General features: G+C 42.0%; 1 protein-coding gene across 2 annotated transcripts in view; it reads left to right on the forward strand.

Annotated features, from left to right (window-relative positions):
* Positions 1 to 27,653, forward strand: part of PXDC1 (PX domain containing 1) — a 107,295-nt gene that overhangs the window by 56,168 nt on the left and 23,474 nt on the right. The window contains exons 2-3 of one of the 2 annotated variants that reach the window (XM_071736527.1): positions 15,253 to 15,350; positions 23,687 to 23,846. In XM_071736527.1, coding sequence (XP_071592628.1) covers positions 15,253 to 15,350; positions 23,687 to 23,846 — 258 coding nt within the window. Of the gene's footprint in view, positions 1 to 15,252; positions 15,351 to 23,686; positions 23,847 to 26,330; positions 26,980 to 27,653 lie in introns of those variants that run through there. The other variant, XM_071736528.1, reaches the window with a different exon arrangement.

The raw sequence follows: 27,653 nt of genomic DNA on the forward strand, positions 1-27,653 counted from the left end.
TACAAATTCAGATTATGGTAGTATATGAAAGTGGATATGAGATCTCATTCTAGTTCTGTGCCTTTGTTGATGTGCCTGGGTTAGGTAGGATGCTGTGGGTGGCAGAATGAGATACTTCTTTTAGATTTCATTTCTGCCTATGAAAAAAATTGGATACTATTTATCACTTGGTACCTTTGAGTATTAGTGAAAGCATTAATATAGACCATTATTTTCCTCCCCTGTGGATGTACTGATCAATCTGTGTTGGAAAAGCAATGTTCAGTTTCTTGCAAGCTCTTCAGGAGCAAGGAATAGTTGTTGGGTCTCCTGTGAGCATGGGATTTGGGGCTTGAATCTGGATCTGCAGAGAAAGTGTTCTCAGAAGATAAAGATATTGAAAGAGGAAAACCAATAATAATTGGGGGTGACAACGTTTCACTTTCCCCACAAGCAGATCATTCACTGTGGAGAGAACAGCTCAAAAATAGTATGTCTGTACAGCACCATGACTATGAAAGCCACTGCTGCCAGCCCTGCCCTGCTGGGTTCAGTTTGGACTCTGTCACTACTGAAAATACAGTGACCCCTTGGCTGCTGCAGGAAGTGCCTGCCTGCCCTGGTCCCCGCTGGCTCTGCAAAACAGAAAAAAAATGAGGTTTGAGGGCAGGAGTCAAGGGTGAGAATATTTCAATGAAATAAGAAAGGGGTTTGAAGCCATGCAGAACAGGAGAGAAAGTAGAGACAAACCCAAGGGAGGAACAAATAATAAAATCAAGATTTGTCCAGAGTTTAGTTCTCCGATGTCTGTTTCTTCCTTTTGTTTCATCGAAAATCTGAATGTTGTGTAAACTTCGTTATGCAACTTCGTGCTATTTGAATGTTAACTGTATTGATTTGAATGTACTTGCATATGAATCATGAGGATGGCAAGAAGCTGGGATCTGGCTCTCCTGGGGGAGTCGACAAGACAGGAACCACCTCAGCAAGCCCAAAGCAAAAGACATGATAAGGTTGGAATCTTCAGAGCCTGATCAGAGGCTCATGAGAATGGGCATGTGCCTAAGGCTGCTGGTTGCATGACTGAGCAAAACATCTTTCTTTTGGCTTTCTGTGTGGCACTTGCTGGAGATACATGTTGCAGCTCTTGACCCAAGAGCTGATAATAGTGAAATTACCTGATTGAGCTGGTTGCAAGCCAGAAGAGGAGGGGAAGGGAAAGAACCCTGCAGCAATGTAAAACGTGTAAAGAGGAAAAGTTACTGCAACAAAGATAATTGCTGGTGCAGGCACTAGTGCTGTTTCAGATATTCCAAACTTGAATCTCAACAGAATGTGGAAGTTTCTCTTTCCTTTTCTGCCTTGTTGCAGGAAAGCTCCAGAGAAGCTAGGCAAGAAATGTCTTCCAGTGGGGGTTTATTAATGAGATTGCATTGACTGAGGAGGACTGAAAGGATATTTTAGATCATGGAAGGTCATAATCAAATTAATTAAGTCCAGAGACATAGGCAGGGCTTCCAGTGTACTTTGCAGTTTGTCTTGAAAGGAAACCTTTTTGGGTTGGAGACAGGGAGACAGAAGGTAGCAGCTGACTTGCTCAAAAGACAGTAATCATGCAACTTAGAAGAGAAATGGAATACCTGCTGTAGGTGGAGAGGCATGGCACCAAAGAAGGTTTGAGAAGGGCAATAGGACTATAGTGCTGGATGTTGCTTCTTTTTCTACGAGATTCCTTTAGTTTGAAGTCACAGAGAGATGCATATTCTAGATGAATGGAGTTAGGCTTGAAATGAGCACGGTTACATATGCAGCATTTATTAGGTTCTGTTTTGAGCTTTTCCACGTAATGTAAATGTAAATTTGGCATGGGTTTGAGAGAGCAGCCATCTAGACAATAATACCAGTGCTGTGTTCTGTAATATTTAGCCATTCAAATGAAATATGTTGCCTTCATCTTCCATCCGGACTGCAGTGCAGCATAATGTATTTGACATAAGAGTTGTTTGGAAATCAATCTTTAACAGAGATCTGAGTTTTTCAGGTAATATATTGCAGCAGGAACAAACTCTGTGAAGGACTGCCAACCAACACAAATGAAACATCCACTGAGGTTACCAAGCTAAAGTTAAACCCAGTGTGAATACTGTTCCAGCAGATGCAGGGGAAGTTAGACAAAGGCAGTGATTTACCCTGGCCTATGCAAAGTCTGCATTGTGCCCTATTCAGTAAAATTGCAAATGTGTCAAGGGAAGGAAAGAGGAAATTTGATGCTTTCCTTTGCAGCTCAAGGAAATTACTATGGTTTGCCCTAAAGAGACCTGCAGCAAAGGCTTGGGTGCACTGAAATCAGAGGCAAAACTCACATGATTTTTTAGCTAGCACTTCGTATCTGGTGTTCTTTTTCTAGGCAATTAACCTCTCTGACTTCTTCTGTCACACCTTCAATCTTGCTCATGACTGCACTTCTATTGCTTCCAAACTGGAAAGTGCTATTCATGGGTTGATATATTTATTGCAACCATCTTCTCCATATTTTATATGGAATCTCTTATTTTTCTTGTCTTCTGCTTTATTCTTTTCACCTGGAGGAAAATTAAAGTTGCACATTGTACTTCTACCCTGTTGCATATATGCCTGTGTTTTCCAAATGTCAACCCACAGGTGCAGACAGCACCTGAAACTCTGCTAAGATGGTCCACCTCCTCTTAGAGCTGGGATTTGACCTGAGGCACACACCTGGAAGTCTTTGCATAGTGGCTGTTCCTACCTTGGAAGAGTTTTCCCAAAGTTTTTTTGTCAAAACTGATCTAGAACCATATTCAGATTTAATCCTTGGTGTCCAACTCTACAGCTATGTGAGATTAGGTGAACTGCAATGGCTTACCCTAAAAGCTTGTTAATCTAAACCTTACCTGAAACAAACACATTATTTTGAAAAGGCTTGTCATCTTATATCTGATATATCACTGGTGCTGGCTCTTCCTCTGCACACAGCTGTCTCCTCTTGTTATGCATGGGTACATCTAAGAGGTCACCAGCTAAGAACTGGCATAACTTGGGTTTACATCTGAACTACAAGGTTACATGCTTTGCTGCTCCCATAGGCTGTGTTAGTCCCTCACTGCTCCTTTCCTCGGATGTGCTCCTTTCCTTTTTTTAGATTTGACCCAGACTTCCCACTTCTCTGCTGTGCCATTTTGCCTGTCAGGGTGTCACCTTTTAATACATGCCGGGAGACAAGCAGAGATAAGGTAAGGGAGGGAGCAAGAGCAGAATGGAGTATTAATGCCTGTGTGATCTGCACGGCTGCAGATGTGGCCCAGACTGACAGCAGGTACTAGATAGTCCTTATCTCACCGTCTGGTGGGAGGGCTCCTTAAGCCCATTCCAACTCAGATCAATAGGTTTCTGCCCAGAGACGTCTCCAACTTTCCTTATAGTGTTAGGATTGATCACATTCATCAGTGATGGAAGTTACAGAGTGCCCAAGAACATCAGTTTGAGCATGAGATGATTGTTGCTGTAAGCCCTTCTGCATCAGTTACTCATAGTCAGTCTCTATTACTTGAGGCATCCAGGGCCTTCATGCAGACTCTTGGTTTTAAAGCAGCAATAAGAACTTAATGCATATGGGTAATCAGTCTCAAAAGGACGTGCTGAATGTATTAGAATAAATGCTTTGCTGTTAGTGAAGTTGTCAGAGAAAGCTCTTCTATGGTCACAGAATCACAGTAAGTAGGGGCTAGAAGTGACCTCAAAAGATCATCTATTCCACCCCCCCTGCCAGAGCAGGAGGATCTTCTTCTTGTATCCTACAACTAAACTGTCCCAGTTATGTTTTCAACAAAGTGTAGCTAAATGTTCCACCTTTTCACTGGCTTATGTTAACCTTCCATATTTTTGTGTTCTCTTTCCTGCAAGCTCTGGTGCTTGCTTGTATTACTAAGTTCATTAAGGTTTGAAGTTAATGGGGTTTGGAGTTGATGGGGTTTGCAGCTCTGCAGCTTGCAGAACTCCCCCAAAGCAGAAGGCAAATATCCAGCAGTACAAAGACATCTTTCTTATCTTTCTTCCTTGACCAGCTCACAAATGTGTATAGTAGCAAGTACAGTGTGCATATTGTCCAGTATTTTCTATTAAAAAAAATAGCTTAAACTATTGTCTGCAAATTCTTTATGTTGGTATAGTGCTTATGGCCTCTACAGTTAGACTTTCATAAGAACTGACCTGAAAATAAGCTCTTTTTGGATAAAGTGTCCAGAGCTGAAAGCTAAATTTGCCAGTGTTTCAAGCCCCAGAGCACCATCTTTGGTGGCAGCAAGTTTGAACTGAAATTGTAAATGGTTGTTCTTAAAAACTCCAAACTTCCCATGTTACTTTACTTTCATGCTGTTTTAAATTGTATGCTTTGTGATGGCTGGCTAGAAATTATCTGAGTTGTGAGTGGGAGTTTGTCAAAAAGCATCAATTAATCTCTAGCTAGACAAGAAGGAAGTGACATAGCAGCTATCAAAAAAACTCCTAAATCTGTCCTTGATGAATGTCCTTAAAAGAACCCTTTTCAAATTGTAAAAAACTGGTTTGTGTATGTGTGAATAATTTTTCTTCTCCTCTGCTCCTCAAAGAAGCATTCATTATGTTTCTGTATGCCCAGGCTGGTTCTGTGCTGGACTCCTGGTGCACTCAAATACCTCTGTGGTCTCCAGTAACCATGATTCAACTTGAGAATAATTTTTTGATGTACATGGACTAAATCCCATCATCCAACATGGGAGGTTAATGCAACTCCAGGGTCACATGGAATCCCTCTGGATTTGCTCATCCTGATTTTGAAGGTGCTCCAGGCTTCATTTTGATGTCAGCAACTCGATGAGGGTGGAGTTACCTCCTTGCTGCTCAAGACAGCAGTCACCCACTAGTCATGGCTGAACCCATACTGACCCCTGAAAGTTCAATATTTTTTGTTAATTTTATTGAAAAAAAGAAGTAATGGGCAAAGTTGAATCTCTCTTGTTTCTTTACAGTTCTGCTTCCAGGGCAGGGTTGCTCTGTTTCTGGCTATGCCATGTCTGTCTCTTCTGAACAGGAGCAACTTCTGATAAGGTGTTCTGCTGAGCAGACTCTTAAAATGTTTGTGCTCTTATTGAATGTAGACTGCAACTAAGCTTAATTTTCTGCAGACATGAATAAAATCATGAGGGAAAATGAATAGGGTTGTAAAATACCCTTAAATGTCCTACATTTCTAGTGGGAAAGATAAAAGAGTCAGTGTATATTCGTGTGTCGAGGGACCATAATTTCCTCTTTTTTTCTTTCTCCACTGGTGGAAAGAAAAGAAGCTAGTATTGCTTTCTATTACTTCTTATGTTCTTTTCCTGGAAAACATTTTGGATATGAAATTGAGGAGAAAAAACTTCTGATGGATTTCAAACTAACCAACCGAATACAAAAACTCGTTTTTCTGCTTCTTTTTTTAACACACCTCAAAATGAAAATGTAGGCAAATTAAAGTGGGAAGAGTTTAAATGAAAACTCATATTTAAACATTTTTCTTTGGGTCTACAAAAACAGGGGAGGGCTACTTCTATGCGAGGAAAATGCCACTTTTATCCTCCTTTCATTTTTTTAAGGGGAAGGTTTTTGTAGCATTTACCACACAGGAGGGAGTTATTGCCCAGAGCTGAGCACAAGTGAGAAAATAATTTTGCCCTGTTTTATAGAAGTTGTGTCTAGACAGAGAGCATTTGAAGTGCTTAAGGGGAAACTCACAGTAGGAACCAGTTATGACAAACTGAGCTTTTGAAGTGACAAATTGAAGCAAGCATGTATAAACTTAAGAGCTGATAAAGTAAATGCGATATTTGCTGCTGACTAAACCAAAAGTAGAGTACAGGACCAGCTAAGTGAGTGTGTTTTGTTTCTGCTGTCCTCCTCTTTGGTCTGTAGTCCTCTTCCTCCTGCTCCAGTCTGCAGTCCAAATTGGTTTCATAGGGATTTTCATCAGGATCACATAGAGATTAATAAACTGCTGTGTGGGGGGCAAGAAAGGACCAAAATGTACTAAACTGGGCTCTGCTCTGCAGGCAGCTGAAGGGAGCTTTATTCATAGGGTACTGAATGTGCCATTTTCTGGGGCAAAGCTAAATGCATTCTTCATGGTGTTGGTGTGTTTTAAAAATACAGAGATTGTTGCTTGCATCTGGAATAGTTGAACTGAAGAGTGTTTTCTGACTATCTGTGCTTCTGAAGTGTAAGAAGTGGAAATCTTTTACTGGGGTGAGAATTTTGATAATGGAAGAGAATTATCAAAGTGAAAGTCCTATAGCCAAGCTGGTCATTTGCACCTTCACAAAACAACATGAAATCTAGGAAATCATATTTAAATTCTTGATCTGTGTCCAAGGCGTTCAGGCTTGGTCTCTGCTAGCCCAGTGAATAGCCTATTGAACTGGCACAAGCTAAGGAAAGTTACTGAAATACTGGAATGTCTTAGACTAAGAAAAATATTTTAGAGATAATGCTGACTAGAAGAGACCCATTAAAAGTTTTAGGAGAAACTTCTGTTACTGGGGAATACTGGAGGTGAATCTTCTTGATCCGAGTTTGGTGTTTTATTCTGAATTAATCTTTTAGTGTGTCTATCCATATTATATTTGAACTACTTAGTGAGCAGGAGCAATTATCACTGCTAAAATACCTTCTTACGTGTGATACCCATGTCTCTTCCATCATATTTAATCAGATATAGTGTAATTCCTTGAATGAAGGGGTTTACAAGTACATTATATGATTATATGATTATAGTTGGTATTTGTGTAATTGTTAACTACTATCTATTTCAGTTTCCTTCTGTCTGAATCAATAACATAATGATGCTTTTATGAAATCACAATCAATCACTGTGTGAGTCAGATGTCACCTTCCACTCCAGCATTTGTGACTAAGTTAAGAAGGAGAAATAAGCTGACTTAGTAGACTCAATATCTGGTGTGAAGAAAAGCTCTCCCATTCCCATGATCTAAATATGCTGATCCTAGTTGTATTTGCAGGGGGCACAACACAGTGGAGGTCCAAGGTGACACCAAGAGGGCCTTGGGGCTCCAGAGCACTTCCATCCTTGTTACTCTGCTCTCCTTGTCTCTTGTTTCCTTAGCTGTTGCTGTTCTTGTGTTTTAGCTCTCAATTTTGCCTCCTGAATTATTTAGGCACCAGTTAGGAAAGTGCTTCCTCCATGCAGGATTTAAAAACCAAATAAGCCAAAATCCAGTGACACAGTAATGAGGAAAGATGTTTATCTTTAAACAGGCACAGCAAATCAGAACTTTATTTTATTTCTTTCTCTAGGCCTTGCTGTTTTTATTAGTTTGTTCTAGGATGTCTAAACCTACAGTAAGACACAAAAGAAATCTTCGTGATCTTAATGAAAATGACAACATGGAGCATGCAGTAGATACTGGTTTCCCTAACTTCTTTTGGACCTTATTTTTTCTGCTGCTGAGTGGTATAAGAACTATTTAATTTTGATCTACAAGAAAATATTGAAGTTTTTGTGTTCTGATGCTTTGTCAGATACTAGCTTTAAAGCTAAGTAGATGTATTCTTACATAGTGGAAGAACTTGCACCCAAACTTTTTGATCCTTTTACTTCAGAGGAGAGTGAAGCTGCAAAGGGAGAGGTCAGCAGGAATCAGCAATCATTATGTGACCCAATGCAACAGCTGCAATAGTATTATGTCGTGCATGTCTGAAATAATTTGATCTTTCTGCTTTGGGGGGAATAGTTGTCAAGGAAAGATTTCACTTCATTTATTAGCCCAAATGACCCTGGAAGAGATAACATAGTCCAAACCCAAGACTTACTGCCACTTAAATTACTACCTTGTTACTCACAGTAAAAGATCATAAAGGTTATGTGTCATTTAAAGCACGGCAACAGTTTAACAGAACCTGTTCCCTTCTCTGCTGTCCCATCTTGGTTTTGAAGGGAGTGACTCCATCATGTATCACAGGACAGGGAATTACTATAAACAAGGCAGAAGAGAAGATAATGATATTACAGGTCTTAACATTTCTGGTACATTTAGTTCTCTCTGGGTACAGCAAGGGAATTTGAGGTTTAATCCTTGAAAGTGGATTTGAATGAAGGTAAATTATGGGGCATGAGAACTGCCTAAGAAGAAAGTCTTTGAGAACGAATATAAAATTGAAATGTTTGTAGTATCTTGCTGATATTTACTCAAGGCACAATCAAACATAACTATATAACATTGCCTTTTGCAAAACAGTATGTAAATTTTTGCCAAATGCAATGTATTAACAGGTGCTGTAGCTACAGTTCTGTACCAGACATGATGAGAAATTGAAGAAATGACCTGAAAGACTTGTAAAAAATCTTTTCCAAAGCTGTATCACTTCTGGGCTGGTCTTGGTAACAATCCATGGCAAGCAATCTGATCCAACCAGAATTACAGGCATGACACAAAACATAATTTGCAAGCAAGATATTAATGCTTTAGAAAATATGTCATACGACCACGCAGCAGTGGCATTAAAAAGTGCTTCCTTTTGAACTAAGCAGCAAATACTCATCGTGTCTGACCTGTATCACTGATCTTCATTGTATCACTACGGATGCCTGTACAGCATGATGCTGCACAGGCATGGCAATATGTTGTAATGAGGCTCTGTTCATGAAAGTTTTCATTTAAAGTATAGTGAAGGTCAGACTGCTCCTAAATGCAGTTGATAGCTTTACTGCATCATGGTTTGGGATGGTATGCAAGGGGCTGAGAGCAAATACACCATCCATTTTCTTTTGCTTCCCACCATGACAAGAGAAGCTGTTGCTTTGTCTTTTTGCTCTGTCTTTTGACTTCCTTCACCTTCCTTTGTGTACAACACATTTTTTGCAGACAAATTTCTCTTTTAAAGAGAGCAGTGGGATTTCTCTTTTTAAAGGTTATTCTCTATTCTTCTTTCTGTTATTGTTTATTAGTAGGAACCACAAAAATTCACACAGGAAGCAGTAGAACAAAGGGAAGGGTTAAATCCTCAGAGTGCTAATATTTCCTTTTGTACATCCATTTACTAGAATGTATATACTATTTCAATGTATGTGCTATTTTAATCTTTGTTTTACACAGTTGTTAATGATCATTGGCCTTCTTCTCCAGTAGAAACACTAGGTTTGTTTCTGGAACATCTTCCCCCCTCTAGAAGGATACATTGGAGACACACAGCAAACTCCTGAAAAGAGTGCAGTCCATGCACAAAATAAAATTCTTCATTAGCCCCATTTGTAGCTTTTGTTATAGTGAGTGATATCATATTTTCTCTGAAGGAAAAAGCTTAAGCATCTCTTGTGTTTTGCAAGGAAAAGCTTTGTAAACTTCTTGTAATTACAGGCTGCTAAGTATTTCCATGAATTGAAATTTGTTCCTCTTGAACAAAAAATTACAAAAATGTATTTTCTGTTTATTTACAATTCCTGTATTATTTACTTAACTAAAGCCTTGAATGCTTCTTTTTATGTGGGTAAGACAGAAGAAAAGAATAGCTTTGCACCCAGGGTTTTTCCCTTTCAAAAGTGGGAGTTGTGCATCATTGCACACCAACATTAAAAGAAGGCCTACACCAGCACAAGGCCAGGTTCAACCCCTTGGGGTGAAATCCTAAGTGTGACATCTTATGACAGAGTTCTCGTCAACTTTAGCAAAGCTGGAATTTTATCCCAGGGCTTTACCATCTCCTTCATCATCATGACCATTATAGCTTTAGGACTCCAAGAACCATGTGCTTTTTATTCTTCCTTATTTTGAATGATGGAGTATATAATTACAGGCCATATGCTCCAGATTCAATTTTTTCCTATTTTGCAAAAGTGCTAAGACTTCAAAGCAGAGAAAATGCACGGGCAGGGCTTTCTACCACAGAACTGCCAAAGAAAATGCCACATTTTGAAAGGCTGATTTCTGAGAAGACACTATAGTATTTTAATACTTTATTATGTTTGTTGTTGTTACAGCTCTAATCCTCCTACAAATTCCCCAAAGTATTTTTCATGTGAGATGTAGGGGGATCATTCTGGAATGCTTTTAAAAATACAGATATATATGAAGGAGTATTGAAACCTGCATAAGGCAAGCAGGAATGGGAGTTAATTTGAAAACAGTGTAGCATTTCAAAGCATAAAAAAGGAGGTAAGTTTTTAGTACGGAGTTCACCCTGTAAGCTGCCATATGGATGGTCTTTCCAGAGCAAAAATATATAATACACCCAGGTCATAGATAAAAGCTCTTCCTTGTGTGGGACCTAACTCTGAACATCTCTCTCAAGTCAGTCATCAGTCCAGGTCATTATGAAGAATTAAGCCAGTCCCATGCTTTTCAATGTTAAAAGAGCTATTGCAGCAGTCTGAGCTACAAGTGGTTTCTGACTCCTTTCATTTCTGAGAGAGGGCAGCACCCTGTCTGGCCCTTTGATGGGCATGCAGTGCACACTCTAGACATTTCATACGTATCCCTGCACAGCTGAGACAACTTTAGAATTCCTTGTGAAGGTGGTGGAGAGCAACCTTCCCTGCTCAGATACCTCAGGCTCCTTTGGCCAGTTTATGTGGCATGGAAATTTAGGAGCTGAGGGTGTTACAAGCCTCCTACTGGTGCCAATAAAGAGCAATATGCACAAACTGCTTTCTTCTGATGTGTTTTCCTTCTTCTTAAGCAGTACCAAGCTTGATTGGTTTGTTAGGTGTTTGTTTTGGGTTGTTGTTTTTTTTTTTTTGCACAGTCTTATATGCTAAGACTCAGCATTGCATGTATTTATCAGTCCCTGTGGTGCAGATCAAGAGGAATTTTACTTGGGCCAGTGTAAACAGGATAAGAATCTCCCTGGTTGACACCAGTGGATTTAGTCTGGTTCTGTGTTAGTAGAGCAGAGAAGGGATTTTCTTGGAAGAAACAGGCAAAAGTCCTATTTCAAAAGCTTTAACAGCAGTTAAACTTCAATAATAACTTCCCTTCTTTGCTTTGCTATTAATACCTGACAGAAGAAAGGAGAGGATTTCTTTCTTGAGGACCCCAAATGCATTAATCTCTATCTCAGGAGTGACTGGTGAGGACCAAGTTTAAGTGTCAGATAATGATATCTAAAGTAGATTTTAGTATAATGGCTCAGTATTACATGTTGTTGAGGAAGAGGTGGGGTTTCATTTCTGGGCGTTGTATCTGAAAAATCCTACTTTCTAAAACAATGCAGTTCTACTTTGACAGGGGATGGATTTTTTTTTTTTTTTTTTTAATGTTTGTGTAGATATATTGCAAGTTTTATTACTTTGTAGTTTTTTTATAAAACCATTTAGGTTAGAAGAGATCTCAGAAGGTCTCTAGTCCAACCTCCTACCCAAAGCAGGATTAGCAATGAGATTAGAGCAGGTTCCTCGGGGCTTTATTCAGTCAGGTCCTGAGGTCCTCTGAGGACTAAGGTTACACAACTTCTCTTGGCAACAACTGTCCCAATGAAGAGTTTTCCCCCTTCTATCCCTGTTTCCACTATTGGCCATTGTCTTTGTCCTGTGCACCTCTCTCCTCGTCTCACCTCAAAGGTGCTGGATGTCTGCTATAAGGTCCATGAAGCCGTCCCTGCTCACGGGTGAACAAGACTTGGTCCCTCAGTCTCTCCTTACAGATCTGGGTGTCAGCCCCTGCCCCTGCCCTGGACTTGTCCTACGTGAGGGTCCTTGTTCTCTTCCTGGGACCACAACAGGATGTCGTTTCCAGGTGCAGACTAATAAATGCCAAGGAAAAGAAAATAATTACTGCCCTTGATCTGCTGCCTGGGATGCTGCTGGCACAGCCCAGGATGCTGCTGGTTTCCTGGCTGCCAGGGAGGCTGTGGCTGGTGCCCAGGTCACTGCTCACCTCCACCCCCAACTCCTCAGCCAGCACTGAAGCCAGGGGTTGTTCCTCAGGGTATTATTCCCTGGCACAGTAGCAAGCCCTGGAGCTTTCTGAAGACCATTTCTTTAGGGAGTTAATTGCTCTGTGATCCTTTCTGAAACCTGTAGCCTAATAACAGTGATGAATTCCTCCTATTGGTCTTTCCTCTCCTTGGGAACAGAAAGGTGGTGATGGTGCTCCTGTTAAAGGCTTGTGTCCTGGTAATGATCTCTGTGGGAGACTGAGATGCACAACAGGGGTTTCTACTGCACACTGTGTTTCTTGAGTCCTATTAGGGAAAGCAAAGCAAAGTGTTACTTGTATGTCTAAAATGATCACTAGTTGTTAAAGTCACTGCTATTTTTGAGAAATACCACGGTGCTATTAATAAGGCCGAAAGTACAGCAAAAAAAATGCACTTTTAATTACTCACATAGAAATGAACTCTTAATTCTGTAACTGGCATCTATCTACACTTTATTTTGAAGGAGCAGCAGGGTTACTGGGAAAGGAATGAAGAAGAATGAAAGTCTGAGTTCTCACCTCAGTTATGCCAGCCAGTATGCAGGGCAGTTTGGATCCAAATCTGTTTTAGGGAGGACTTTAAGATTTAGCTTGTTAAATCTGTACAAAATTAATTATTGTAACAAAGGAAGAAAGCAAGCCTTGTAGTGATAGGACAATACGGGTTTTATTCCCGTTTTTTCACACAATTTCCTTGGTGATCCTGACATTTTTAGGCTGTGTGACTTGGTCAAGCTTGAGTGCCTGTGGGTAGGCAGCAGACATTCATATGCAAAGATGCTTCTGGTAAGCAGTCTGATTTTGAGACAATTTGATCATCAAACCTCCTGTTTCTCAGCAGGACAGAGGATGTGCTCTACTTCGCCTCTTAATTTATCTGGTGTGCTGTGATTTGACTGGATCTTCCCAAGTAAAATGCTGATGCTTTTACAGCCATATCTATGCTTCGTGCTTTCATGCAGAACAAAGGACTGATTCAGTGTGTGGTTCTGCCTTCAAGCCAGACAAACAGCATTTGGGCCACCAGTCCTGTTCACTGGTTTTAGAATTGCTCTTCAAGTTTCTGAATCAGTGGGAATCTTTGAGGATCCCAGTGCTGAGTGAGAGACTCAACTGAGTGTCAGCAATATGAGAGAAAAATAAGAGATGACACTTCACCTTCTCGAAGAAGTCAGCCTCAAATATACTACTTTTTTATGTCCCCTGCTATCAGAGGAAATCTAAGCAGGATTTGAAGGGGAAGACCTTTATAGGGAGATCTTATCATACATATTGAAGCAACCTGGAAAGCATGATGTATTTTTAATAGTTTTATGCTGACAATGGGGGGAAGTAAGCTAGAGACAATGGCAGCTTCACAGAAGGACATAGCCTGTTATGTATTCTGATATTTATTTCCCTTAATCATGTGTTGTGGTCTCTTGTCTCGTGGTGATAACCACATGAAGGAGTAGTTTCTCAGGCTCTGTCTTCCATGCTGGACAGCTTTGTCATTGCTCCAGGAGGCAAAGAAGGGTTTCTTTTTCCTGTAAAATTAGGCCAACTCATTTGAGTAGCAAATACAGCTTTAGAAAACCAGTACAAGATAAATAGCCTTTGGGCTTACACCAAAAGCTGCTTATCAGTTTTGAAGATTTTCATATCACATTGAGAATGATATGAAGAATAAAGATTATAGAGCCATCCTATTTCACCATCTCAGGTGTTACCAACCTGGGAACTGAAATAAAGATTAAAAATTATGGCACTTGAAAAAATTCACTCTTCTGTTTGAAACCACACTGCGCCATGGTTTTGAGCGGTACCGTGCTAAATTTATTTTTAAACTTTTTTATTCTATTCATCTGGTTTTCTTTTTAAAGGGAGATAATTCTTGTTAGCAATTGGCAGAGAAGCTAAAAGATAAATTAGTTGGTGATTTTCAGCACTTAGGATTACTAACATCTTTCTGCTGTAACTGTTACGTGCTGCTATTATATACTGGCACTTCTCAGTAGAAAAAAGCAACGCAAAGATGTATTTTAACAAGCTGCAGCACTACTGATTGTAGCCAGCCATTGTTCTCCCAAGTCCTGCCTCAGATAGGGAGTGATAAGTTTCCTGGGATATAAGTCCAGACTTTTTGACGGGAAGCTGGGAAACAATTAGGAGGCAATTGAATCTCTACCCCTCAGCACACACATCCACTTTTTAAAAATGAAAACTGTTGAGGAGAGGAAGTCAAAAGAGTTTCCCTTGCTTTAGTCAGCTGCTACACAAGGGGCTGGCTGTATATAAAATAGCGATGTTATTAACTACTTTGGAGAAAAGGCCTTTTCTAGTGTATGGTGGAATCAAGCCACCCTAAAGTGGAAAGTTGCTCAACTTTTTACTTGAAAGAAGGTAGCATTTGTGAGTCAGGGAAAGGCAGGAACAAAGGCTTGCCACTGCCCCACCTGCCAGAAGGACAGACTTGTGTCCATCCATCGCCTATTGGAAACCATGAGACTGGCAGCTCCCCCCAAGCAGATGGCTTGTATTTATGCTGTTTTGCCTTTGTGTTTCTTGTTTCCTTTCAGGACAGGAGGATATAAAGCCCCATCATTGATTTTTCTGTGCAGCTAAAAAGACAAGAAAGCTGCTGTGCTTTTGAAGCTTTAGACTGTCAGTTTTCTTATTCCCTGTAGGTTTTTCCCAAGGTCTCTCATCTATTTTTTCATCTGTGCAGATGCCTTTGTCTTCTCTAGATCCTCCTGGTGACTCCTTTTGGAAGGAAAAGAAAACTGAAATTCTGGTCCCATGGAAGCATTTTACCATGGAGCTCCAGTTCTGTGCTGAAGTCTGCATGTCTGGTGTCTGTGTTTAATTGTGGTGATGCATAGTTGAACACAGGAGCGATCAGAACTCCCTAGTGATTTACACCAGTGAAGCTGTGTTCCTGTACTTATGTCACTCCAAAATGTTCAGAGACAGGAAAACTTCCAGTTATTATGGGGAATATATTGAGGAGTGAAGGAGAAGGCATCCCCTTTACCTTTAGTCCTCACAAAGGCTGTTCCCCCTCTATTCCCATCCAGTCCTGCAAGCTGAACTATGAGAAATTTTTTGTAGCTGCTAATGAATTTTGCTTTGCTTTTGGAACCCTCCAAGAAATCAGTATCCTTACAACACTAACAGTGCTTTAAATGCCAGATCTTTTTGTACACCAGGTTCGCTGCACAAGCAGCATTATGTTTTTGTTTTTGTTTTTTAAGAGAAAACAACTGAAATACAAAGAAAACAGATCTTCATGAAACCATTACCTTTTTTTTTTTTTTTTTTTCCTTTGAAACAGGGCAGGCATGGGAATGTATACTGGCAAATGGGTTTCCAAAAATGAATACAATTCAAAGAAAATTGCATGTGATACTGGAATGTGCCTCTCTTGTTTGGGTAAGAAACATCTGTCTAATTGTATGTACCTCTCATTTAATCTGAACTTTTTTAGTAGGTCTAAGGGCAGTAGTTAGCATGAGATAACATAAAGATTAACATAGGATGTTCACTGAAAGTGGGAGGAGAAAAAATATAAGTACTATTTTAGCAGCTACAACTGACCATTCTAGGCAATTTTTGTTATCTCAGCTTGAGTTATGGTAATGGGAAGTAAAACAACAGAGAATCCTAAGTGACAGGAGAAGAAAACTATACCTTAGTGTTTTGCAGGCAACAACTGAAAAGAAGCAGCCTGATCAACAAACTAGCCAGTAGATACAATTTTTACCATTCTTAGTTTAAGATAAGTTTGTATTATCCTATCTTTTGCCTTATATAATTAAATCATTTGGTATCAGTGGTGACATAAAAGAAGTTTCTGGCACCAAAATGGTGTTCCTGCAGGAATGAATCCCTGTTCATGCAGAAGTTCCTATCTACAGAGGCTGAGAAAATCTCTTTGACAGTTAGTCCCTGAAATGAAGTTAAATAAGGTTTTCAGCCATCATTGGTAAATTCCCTACTAGACTTCTTCAGAAACCTTTTTTTATTTTCTAGGTATTTATGATTTTTAATTTTGCTTATTTTGGGTTTTGCTTAGACAATATATGCATTTTCCATAAGAAGCCTGTATTACATCATTCTTTGCTTATTGTATTGTATCTTTAATTTTTTAAAAATCAAATTATTTTTAACTATTCCCATTAAAACCTAGACTTTCTAGAGGAGGGCTCCTTAAAGGCTCTTAATTTCCAGTTGCTTTCCGGGGTCAGTGATTGTATGCACAATTGCCAACTTCTAGTACAATTAATTTCTATTTGTATTAGTTTCACTGAAGCAACAGAAGAAATGGTCTTGGACTAAGGACTTCACTGGGCTCATATAGTGATAAGCAGGGACAAAACTATGCTAGGAAGCCTTGAGGAAAAGATGCATTGCATTTATAGTAACCTTGCAGTAGGATATTGCAGCAATTTCTGCTGCATAGTTGCTGCTGGCAGCAGAAATTGAGAACCTGTACTTCTGACATTGACCATAAAGACCCTTCCTCTCCCACGAGATGAGCTGGGTCAGTGCACCATGTTGCAGGTTTTGTTGGCTCTGTCCCATGAGATGTGACAACATTGTGTGTTGAAAGCAGGAGGCTTCTGCAGGCTTTTTACCTGGTCTAATTTGGTGTCCATTGGTATTAGCACAGGAATTAAATGAGCTTTATACCTGCGTTATATGGAAACAAGACCCAGGCAACACTCACTGGCTTTGCATCCCATTTTCTTCCAAATAAAGCAAGCAAGATATTGTTAATGTTGAAACCCAGTTGATTTTTTTGTTTGGAGCATCATTGCAGTCAATCCCAAACATTTTTAATATGGGTAGAAGTTGTTCTTTTTTCCTAGCAGCCTGTACTTAAATCACTGTGTCTTTTGCTTCATTCTTCGTGTTCCTCTGAGGCTTCACAGTGTGTTCAGCTGAGGATTAACCCTTGGTTGAAGTATTTGACTGTATTTGTTTAAGGGTAAAATCCATCATTGTCCTATACAAACACCAAAAAAAATTGTAGGTTCTTTGGTAACCTCCTTATATTGAGAGTGATAAGAACTGTACATCAGTTCTTGTCCTTTATTGGAAGAGAATGCTATGTTACCTTTCATAACCTTTTTCAGTGTGTGTTAAGTATATGTGAACCAAACCATTGGTATGTTTAAGTTACTCTGGTCTTTATAATATGACAAATAATAAAAAGGGCTTTAGGGAAAATACTTAATTATATGTCTGGCTGGAAGGGAAAAAATACATAAAGCCAACACAGTAGTTGACTTAGAACACTATTATAAAGGGGAATATTTTTTCTCATACAGAAAAGAGCCTCAATTCACACATGAGCTGCACCAAGTAGAACTGATGAATACAGCACAATAGTCCTAACAGGTTCACTACAAGCTCTGTTCTGAATAAGAAATAAAAAGAAACAAAGAATAAGGGGTCAGGGAAATGGTTTCCTTCTAGCTCTTGGGAAGAGTTAGAAAAATAGAGTGCTGAGCAATATAGGGCAAAAAAAGGAAAAATAGTCACATATTATTCACGCTTCACTCGTGTTTGGTACATTGACATGGTCATATTAGGCATGAAAAGAACTCTGAAATGTAAATAGAGACGTTCATTGTGTGATTTTACTTTAGTTTTTAAGGAGGAAGGGAACAGAATGAATGGACTCCCCACTCTGTTGTTTCTCAGAAGGAATCCCTTCTGAAGCCATTCTGATAAAAGCATAATTAACCTTGTTTTTGTTATTGGGTCTTTCCTTTGTGGCTCAGATAACAAAAAATGAGGGGAAAGCATGGGCCACCCTGGAAAAGGTCATACAAGGAAACATCATAAAAATTGATGATGAGGTTGTTGTGCACAAACTGAACTATCAAAGGTATTATGGGCTTGAATTATATTCCCATAATTACACTAATGATGCAGGATAGAGCCAGACTGGAATAACTCAGGTAATTACTTAGCATATTGCTCTGGATTCTGCAATGGCAGTCATTGTTTACATCTCTAATTATGCCATGTGGACACATCAAATCACTCACGCTTGTTTTGATTTGAAGCATTCCAAGCAACAACCCCTGATGAGCTGTATCTGATGGATGATGCTGTGTGAATGAATGCAGTTCAGTAATACCTGTTCATCAGGCTCAGGGTCCAATCCTGTATGTCTGTCATGCTCAGCATTCCTGTTGCTGTGACTTCCTTATGTATTTCTTTCATTGAGAACCTCTCCTTGCCTTGAGCAGATGTTGAAGGGCTCTGTATTTACATAGCTAAGCACTTAGTGTGCCCTTAATTTTAAGAAGCCAAGTAGTCAATTGTAGGTCAGATGGACTGCTTATCTGTTTTAGGGGAGAGTTAACACTGGCTAGGATACAGCCAGAGTTTTCAGCATCTAAAACAAAGCCAATTGTTTATTCTGGGGTAGTGTATCAACAGCAAAGGAAAAAATATTTCCAGTTGCTAACAACAGTAGCAAAAAAATGCCCAGCTTGAAGTTATTATCCTCTGCCTACCATTTCTAGACTGAGTGATTTTTCTTCACATCAATGGGGGGGAGAGGAAGGGGGGGAAGTGGAAGAATACTAGAGCAGCTTCATCCTTTAAAAAAGAAAAAAAAAAAAGAAAAGAAAGAAAAAGTGTGCTAGTTTCGGCTAGCATAGGGTTATTTTTTTCCATAGTTGCTACTGTGGGGCTGTGTTTTGTATTTGTGCTGAAAAGAGTGTTGGTAATTCCGGGATGTTTCAGGTGGTGCTGAGCAGTGCCAACACAGAGTCTAAGCCCAGTCTGCCTCTCAGACTGGGTGAGAGTAGGTTGGGAGTACACAAGAGGTTGTGAGGGGACAAATCTGGGACAGGTGACCCCAGCTGACCAAAGGGATATCCCATACCATATGATGTCATGCTGAGCATATAAAGCTGAAGGATGTTCAGAGTGATGGTGGTTTTCTTCCCAAGTAACCATTACGTGTGATGGAGCCCTGCTTTTCTGGAGATGACTGAACACCTACCTGCCCATGGGAAGTAATGAATTAATTCCTTGGTTTGCTTTGCTTGTGTGCATGGCTTTTGCTTTGCCTGATAAGCTGTCTTTGTCTCAACTCACAAGCTTTCTCACTTCTCCTCTTCTGACTCTCTTCCCCATCCCATTGGGATGGAGAGAACAAGCTGCTGAGTGGGGCTGAGTTGCCGGCTGGGGTTAAACCATGGCAAAAAGCTGAGATTTCCTTGCACGTACAGATAGCTCTGTTGTGCATCTACAGCTCTGGTGGACCTGTGCAATGTGATTTTATTTTCCTTGCAAACCAAAATGTTCTCTAAAGCTTCTATACTAGTCTTTGTGTCAAGTGCTACAAATATTCAACCCTTAGGACGTCTTTCTGCAGTCCTAGGCAAAGCGTTTTCTCTGCTCTGTGGCTCTCTCTCCCCTTCTGCAGACTCAGAATAATAATGCTCATGCTTTTGAGCACTTTAGGGATTTCTATTTCAGTATGCAATAGAAATCTGCAGTATTAGGCCATATGAAGGATCATTACAAACCATACTGAAGGCCAGTACTGCAGACTTTTTATTGCCCAACTGGCTGATTGCTCTAGGCTCATAGTCTAAAAACTCAGATAAATTTTGTCTTGCATATTTTTATGTCAATGGGTGTTTTTAGTAACCTGCAGGTATATTTATTTTGCTCTGCTGGAAACATAGTAAAGATATACTTTCTATGTTGTCTCCAGGAAAAAGGGTTATAAAGGGTAAATTGTTCCAGTAGAAATATTCTCTTATTAGATGAAGCTAGTTTACCCTTTGGCAGGAATATACCTAGCTTTCAGCTGCAGTTACAGCTCCTTGAGCATTTATAATACACTTTTTAATGGAAAGAATTTTAGGGTCTTCTATTAAATCAAATTCAATGTCAACTCTGAGGGAGACGAAGGGGTCTTTCAAGAATTTTTTCTACCCAGAAAACATTTTACAGATTCTAAAAATAGATTGTGCATACATTAATGGCTGTATTATAAGGTAGCCAAAGCTAGAAGGATGTTGAGCACTTTTTAAACTCCCATTGACTCCAGGAGGGCTCAGTACTTCACAGAATCAGCCTGAGGGAGAGAGGAGGAGAAAAGTCCCAGCAGTGCTCTGGCAGTGCGTGCAAACCTTTTGCAGTCAAACCACCCCAGAGGAGCATGAAAGGATGTTTTTAGTCAGTAGCTCATTTCATCAAGGGCTCCCTCTCACTAGAGGTGTTCAGAAGAAACCATCTTGTCACATGAACTGAAGACTGAAAGAGGAAGAGATGTTTTGCATCTGGCAAAACAAAACAAAACAAAACAAAAATATTTTTAACTGAAAGGTGCACGTAATGAGAGAAAAGGAAGAGTGCCCACTCTACTTTGTTTGCAGGTAATCCAGAGGTGTGGGCTGTTTTTTAGAGCTCATCATCTTCTTTTCACTATTTGTGGGGGTGGATAAAGCTTCAGTCCCTCTTTCTCTGCAAGTTTTTTTTTGCTACTGTTAAGCAGTAGGCGAGCATTTTATTTATTCCAACACCACGTTGGCAAACAAAGTAGAATGAGCTAACTAAGCATCTTTGTAAAGGCTCTGATCTCCCTTGTTTACACATCTACTAGCTGAGGCTGGAAATGTGACTCTGTCCTTCACTGCAGAGTCCAGGCTCCATGGCAGGAATGATTTTTAGAAGTTGCTAGGCAAGAGGTCTTTGGTGAGGTGTCTCCAGCCTTGGGATCTCTGACTGCTTTTTGACTTATTAGGTGGCTTGATGAAATCTTCGGGTCTCAAATAGTTACAAGGAGTAATTATTAATGGAACCAGGAACCTTGGATGCAATTTTTACTTACTTAATAGCATGTAGAAAGTCTGCTTCCTTTACCAAAGATTACTTGAATAACTGGAGAGCCTAGTACCCCAAGGCAGGCATTACCTACTCCCACCCCTCTCAGATTCTTCACAGAAAGCTACACCAAAGCTACTCAGACACCTTCAGATCAGCATTTTCCAAATGAGGTTTGGTGGAGTATCAGCTAAGGGAAATACCTCCCCTCTCTGCCCCCAGCTGTTTTTTCCTACTCCATAGCTCAACACTGTGGTTTTAACCCAGATCACCTGGCAGGGGTTGTCACAGCAGTGCAGAGACCTTACCTCTGACACTGCTGCTCCAGACAGGCTGCCTTCACAGCAAAGCCTCTGTCCTTGAGCTCTGACTTGGCTCTTCCATGGCAATCATTGCCTTTAGGTGGTCCTGCACCTAGGTGGACTCTGCAATGCTTCTTCTGTTTCAGCTGGAGATGCATGTTGGCTGGTTCCTGACTGCTACTGTTTCAATAATCTATTTCTTTCTAAGAGATTAATGATCTAATCTGAAGTAGTGAAACCTGCCAGCTATTCTGGTTGCACTCACAAAAGATAGTGTCATTTTTTTTCTTAAGATGAAAACAACTTTATCTCTTGTTTACAGTAATGGATACTCATAAATATAAAGCCTATTGCCAAAAATGAGGAATTTAACTACAAATACAATACAAAAGCTTCTTCCTACCCTGAAAAGAATATAGTTCATGAATGTGGACAGGAGGGTGAATCATCACGTCTTTGTTAGTGGAGTTGAACGCATATTGGCAAAAGGGAGCCTTAAAATGACTTTCAAACAATAACATAGAGATCTTCGTAGACATTTAGATGAAGTTTCTCCTAAATGCAGATGCAGTCTGGGAGATGATAGTTGGTGGAGACTGTAACTGGCGAGGACAAAAGGTGTAGCAGTGGAGTGGAGAGGGTAGGACACATGGAGAAAATGCAGATAGTATGGAAACAGGTTTCAGAAGTCTTCATAGCCTGCTTGTATATGGCAGAAGGCAAGTAACCCTATCATTTCCACTACATCAATGAGGAAAACAGAAAAAACAGGGCTGACAGGTGTCATGACATATTACAGGTTTGGAACCACAGGCTCATTCAACTTTCTTTGCATTTCTACCCATGGTTGACATTGCAAGTATAAGAAGCAAGAGTTATCTGCCCTTGGGCTTCTTCAGCCCCATGAGCTGGCCCTGGCATCTTCCCAAATTCAGACAATTTTGCTGCATCACTTTGGTTGCATTTGCATCAGGTGAAGACTTGAGAGTGAATCTTTGGCCAGAGTAACCTTCACAAGGCCTGAGTCAGCAAGCTGATTAACAGTATGTGGTAGGTACTCTTCATGTATTTTAAATGAATCTCACCAATCTCAATTGTTAGGTATAAATCAAACTAATAAGTGGCCAAGAAAATGCATGCTTTCCTGTAATATTTTATCTGTACAATGAGACAGCAAGATCACAGAGATGCAAGGGGATGAAGCACATACTACTCAGCATCTTTATTGTCTAAGGTCTAATTGCTGCCAATTATTTTTGCATCAAAGCTTAAATATGGAAAATAGTAACCCTACATGTCACACAAGAAGGAATAAAATGTTTCGGTAAAAGTCTTTCTTTAAAGAAACACTGTTAATATATGTTTCTCGTTTTCTGCTGAAGAGCAGCTGCTGTGCATTACCTCTGCACAAGAAAAATTTGTCAAATGCAAATGCCTGCCCTCTTTGTCCTTTTAAAAGTGAACGACAGATACAATTTGTAGAGCAGCAATAAAAGCTACTGATAACAAAAGCTACTTTCATCTGGAAGACGTCTATGTCCTTTGGGACTATCCATCCTTCCTGCACATCCCTTTTATATTCCACATTGCAGATAACCCTGTGAGTGCTGCCATCCTCCTAGCCTCATCCAAACGTTTATTTTTTGTGCGTGTGCACTTTCTGGCAAAATTTTCTGGAGCCACACACAGAAACAGATTATTATTACTTACCCAGCTTCCATGAACAGCAGTTGTGCTCAAATTCAGTGGCTGGCTAATATTACACTGCTGTAATGGGAGTGCTTAGGAGCATATCCAGAAGGTGAGAGGTGAGACATACACAAGCATGTCTTGATGCCTGACCTGAGAATGAGATTAAATTGCCATGAGCTTCAGACTGTCCCACAGGCAACAGGTGACAGCACAAGAAGTGCTCAGTGACAGGATTTAAAGCTGTGACACAGTTTTACTTTTCATTCCAAAAAGGGGATGGTTTACTTCTGTACTGGCTGGATTAAGATTCCTTTTTCTGGAGTGGGACTGTACCTGTGGGGGAATAACAAACTGACTCTGCATGGACTACATTAGGCATGGGAGTACTTCTGCCTTTCATACTCCTATAATTCAGGATCTGGCATCAGAATGTCAGCTTCAGCCCTATAATTATAAGTAGTATTTTCAGCATGGGCTCATTCCTCATGAGCAGGAAATGACAGGAACACAGGGTTTTCTGTGATTCAAATATTTTAATTAAGTTGAAGCATGGCACCAGTCAGACTGAAAGAGGAAAACAGAACCAAACATCTAATGCTTGAACCTACAGGATGGTGGACACAACCCTTAGCCCAGCAGAATCTGAGGGCCCCCAGCCAAGACCTTGCAGAATCAAGTTGAAGCCAGAGGTCTGACAAGGTGCTGTCTGTGGGCAGGCCAACAGCAAAAATCATTCTTTTGCAAAGGCAGAAGAAATTAGTCAGAATGAGCAGAACTCAAGTGCTTTCCTCACTTAAATAGAAGCAAGACAAGACTGATTTTTTTCTTCTTTTTAAAGGGGAGTGTGCGTGTGTTACTCTTGCAGTTCTCTTCCTAGAAGTTTCGCTTCCTTAGGATATGTGTTTTTTTCAGGTTACCACAGCAACTGTCGGAAGAGAAGGCATTTTATTTTCTTGTTTTGTTTTTACGTGGAAGAACTGGGAAGACCACCATGTACTGGAACAAGAGGAGGGATTACAAAAGCCTGCCCCAGACAAAAGAAGCTGTGTGGGGATCTTTCTACAGTACAAAGGTTCACAACAATTCCTCTCCTGTGAAGCCACACTGAATGCTCTAAACAGCTAATATGGGGTACTTGTGAGATGTGTAGCCCAACAGTGATATGAAAACCCTTTTTGTGGTGATCCAACATAAAGTGAGTGGGTCTCTGCCACATGCTTTGCTCTGGGCAGGAGTACACAGCTCTCCTTGGGAAGTGTGTGCCTTCAGGTTGTTGGCTCTGGCTGGTTTTGTATCTCAGCTACAGGCCCAGTGCTATTCTTAATGAAGTTGGTTTGGTAGGAATTGATGCAGGATCCACTCCGACAGATCTGATCACTCATCCTGTTTTGGGTAATGCAGATTTCTCAAAAGAAATGTCTGCAGGTGCTGTAGAGTGAGGTTACAGTACAGGCACATGCCTTTCTGTTTGGAGAAATGTGGCTCGGTTGTTCACATTCTTTACAGGTGACTGTGCTTCAGCGTGAATGAAACCCAGTTTTGCTGTGCAGAAATTAAATAGAGAAAATACATTGGTTTTGCTGCAGAAAAAAAAAAAATAAATACATTTGTTTCAACAGCAAAGAAAGCCAACAAGATGCTGGGTTGCATCAACAAAGGCATAACCAGCAGAGACAAAGAAGTCATCACCCCACCCTACTTGGAGCTTCTCTGACTGCACCTGGAATACTGCATCCAGTTTTGGTCCCCACTGTACAAAAAGGATGCAGAGAGTCTGGAGAGGGTCCAGAGAAGAGCCACAGGGATGATCAGAGAACTGGAGCACCTTTCGTATGAGGAGAGGCTGAGACAACAGGGTCTGTTCAGCCTTGAGAAGAGAAGGCTTAGGAGAGACTTTATTACAATGTTGCAATAGTTAAGGGCAGCTACAAAGAAGATGGAGGATCCCTATTTACAAGCATTTACATGGACAAAACAAAGGGCAGTGGGCACAAGTTGCTTCTGGAGAGATTCTTTTTGAATACAAAAGGAACATTTTTCACTGTGAGGAAAATCATACATTGGAATGGTCTCCCAGGGGTGGATTCCCCCTTTGGAAAGTCTCAGCTCAACAGGGTGCTGAGATGTATCATATAAACTGTGATATTAGAAGGGTTGGACCAAATGATCCTTGAGGTCCCTTCCAACCTAACAGTCTATAATGGTACGTATTTGAATAGGGAGACTGGGACATCATTGCATTTGTTGGTTTGGAGCTGGTTTCCTGTAGAGGCATGTGGCACCTGAATGATTTAGGGGATTACTAGCAACATGTTATCTATTGAAAAGGGTGTGATTTAGTTATTTAATTATGCACTTTACAGAAAACTATAAAGTATCTTTCAGTTCTGTGTCCTGATACCTCCCACACCCTCAGCACCCACCAAGCTTATTTGTCCCAACCTGATCCAGCTGCAGTATTCTCCAAGCACTGTTTTTTTGCTTATACCCATAATAGTGGTCATGTCTCTGGGCTCAGCTGATTTTTCTGAACAGCTAAACAGCTCCCAAATAGTTATTTTGTGAATTCCTGGCATCCTGATCCACAGATGTCACACTGGCAAAAAAAAAGGGGCTTAACTTTAATAATACGTAGTGTGAGTGAAACTACCTCCAACCTCCCCAAACTGTATAAACAGGAAGGGTCTCTTCAGCTGTGGGCCACAGCATAACCCCAGAAAGTCACCCACCACGTCCCCCCACCCCACCAAGCCCTTCTGCAGCAGAAAGTGCAGTGCCAGAGGCCACTATGCCTTCAAGCAGAGGCCCATCCCAGATGATGCATCACATGTCACTATGCTGTCATTTGCTTCACCTTCAGTATGCATATCTTAACCCTGCAGCTTGTAGGCATTTTTCAGGCATCTGTGCACCTCCCACACACTTCCTTGCTCTTCAGTGTGTCCCTGGTTTTGCCAGATGCCTGCTGCTGCCTGCTGCAGCCCTCACCAGCTCTCCCAGCACCCCGCTCTCTGTGTGTTAAAACAGTGTTTGGGTCTCCATGGGATGGAGGGGCTGTATTTGTAAGCAGAGCCCTTCCCATCTCCCTCCCTTATGGGATGCTGCTGGAGGCTCCCTCAGGGATGGTGTCCCACCAGACTATTTATTGAGAAAGGAACGAAGGGGTCCCAGGAACCAGCTGTAGACTCCCTTTCTCCTGCTCTTCCCCTCTGTAACCGAGGTCCTTCTCCTCAGGGATGCCCGCACTAGGCTTCCCAGGGGGACACTTTTCCACCCCCTGTGGTGTTGGGGGTGTGTGTGTGAGTGGGACAGTCGTGCATGCTGCAATTTCCCCCCTTCCTTCCTCTCCTGGCCGGGATGGGAGTTTAAAAAAAAAAAAAAAAAAAAAAAAAAAAAAAAAAAAAAAAAAGTTCTGGGGTCACAGGGAGGGGAAAAAAATTTCCTCGTCATGTCTGTGGCGCCTGCCAAAGCGTCCCGAGAAGGAAGAGGAGGATCCCGCCGTGGGTGTTTGGCGGAGAGGGTGGGCGCTGGCCGCGGGCCCGGGGGGCGTCACAGCGGCCGCAGTCCCGGGGACGGGAGGGGCTCAGCGGCGACTCCGGGCAAGAAGGGGACGAACCGCCCCGCTCCCCGCCCCAGGAGGGGGCGACGGCCGCCCCGCTCGGTGCAGAGGGCTCGGCGGAGCAGGGGCTGGGGTGCCCGGGCTGGCCTCTCAGTGCGGGCCGCCGTCTATGAGGCGCCGGCGGGGCCTCCCTCCAGTGCCGGGAGGCGGCTCAGCCCCGGCGGGCAGGGCCGGTCCGGTCCGTGGGGGGGCCGTGCGGCGGGTGGCACCCCCCTTCTCTTTTCCTCCTCCTCCTCTTCCTCCTCCTCCTCTTCTTAACTTGGCCGCGGCGGCGCGGGGCGGTGCGCTTCGCCCTCCGCCGGCGGCGGGGGATGCGCGGGCAGCGGCGGGATGGCCTCGGCCGTGTTTGAAGGTACCTCGCTGGTGAACATGTACGTGCGGGGCTGCTGGGTGAACGGGATCCGGCGGCTCATCATCAGCCGCCGGGGCGACGAGGAGGAGTTTTACGAGATCCGCACCGAGTGGTCGGACCGCAATATCCTCTACCTGCACCGCAGCTACTCCGACCTCGGACGCCTCTTCAAGCGGCTCCTCGACTCCTTCCCTGAGGACCGGCCCGAGCTGTCCCGCTCCCCCTTGCTCCAAGGTTTGAGCAGCCGCCGCGGGCCCGACCCTCACTACGTGGCTGGCGAGCGGGCGGGATGGGCTTTGGCCTCTGCCGCTTCCCTCGGGGTGGCGGGCGGGTGGGCGGAGGGTCCCTCCGAGTGGGGAGAAGGGAGCGAAGAACCGGAGCCGTTGCCGGACCGGACGGGGCGCGGAGGGGCGGTTCGGGTGGTGGGAGCTGGAAAGCTGCGGCGGCGTTTTGTGGTCGGAAACTCCTCCCGGAGTTGATTTCTGGTGGCTTTTGTTTTGGGTGTTTTTTTGTGTGTTTTTGTTTGTTTCTTTTCTTTCTTCGTGTCTGTTTTTTTATTATTATTATTGTTGTTATTTTGTAATTATAAGGCGGGCGTGAAGGGCTCGCTCCCCCCCCCACCCAGGATCCGGGCTCCCGCAGGAGGGAGACCCCAGCCCCGTCGCTTCTTTCCAGCTTCGCGGCGACGGGGGGGGGGGTCTGATCTCGGTTTGAGCGGAGGAAGGGGGGTGCCTTCCCGGTGCCTCCGGCCTGCCCGAGGCTTCCCAATGAAGGGTTGGGGTGGGTTGTTGGCAGGAGGAGAGCTGTAAAGCTGTCCCCATGTTGGTATGTTGTTTGCCACAGGGAAAGGGAGGGAAAAAGAAAAAAAAAAAAAAGGCTGCGGCGCTTGCCAGTGGACGGAGCGACTC

Source organism: Heliangelus exortis, chromosome 2, assembly GCF_036169615.1.
Source record: "Heliangelus exortis chromosome 2, bHelExo1.hap1, whole genome shotgun sequence".
Lineage (NCBI taxonomy): Eukaryota > Metazoa > Chordata > Aves > Apodiformes > Trochilidae > Heliangelus > Heliangelus exortis.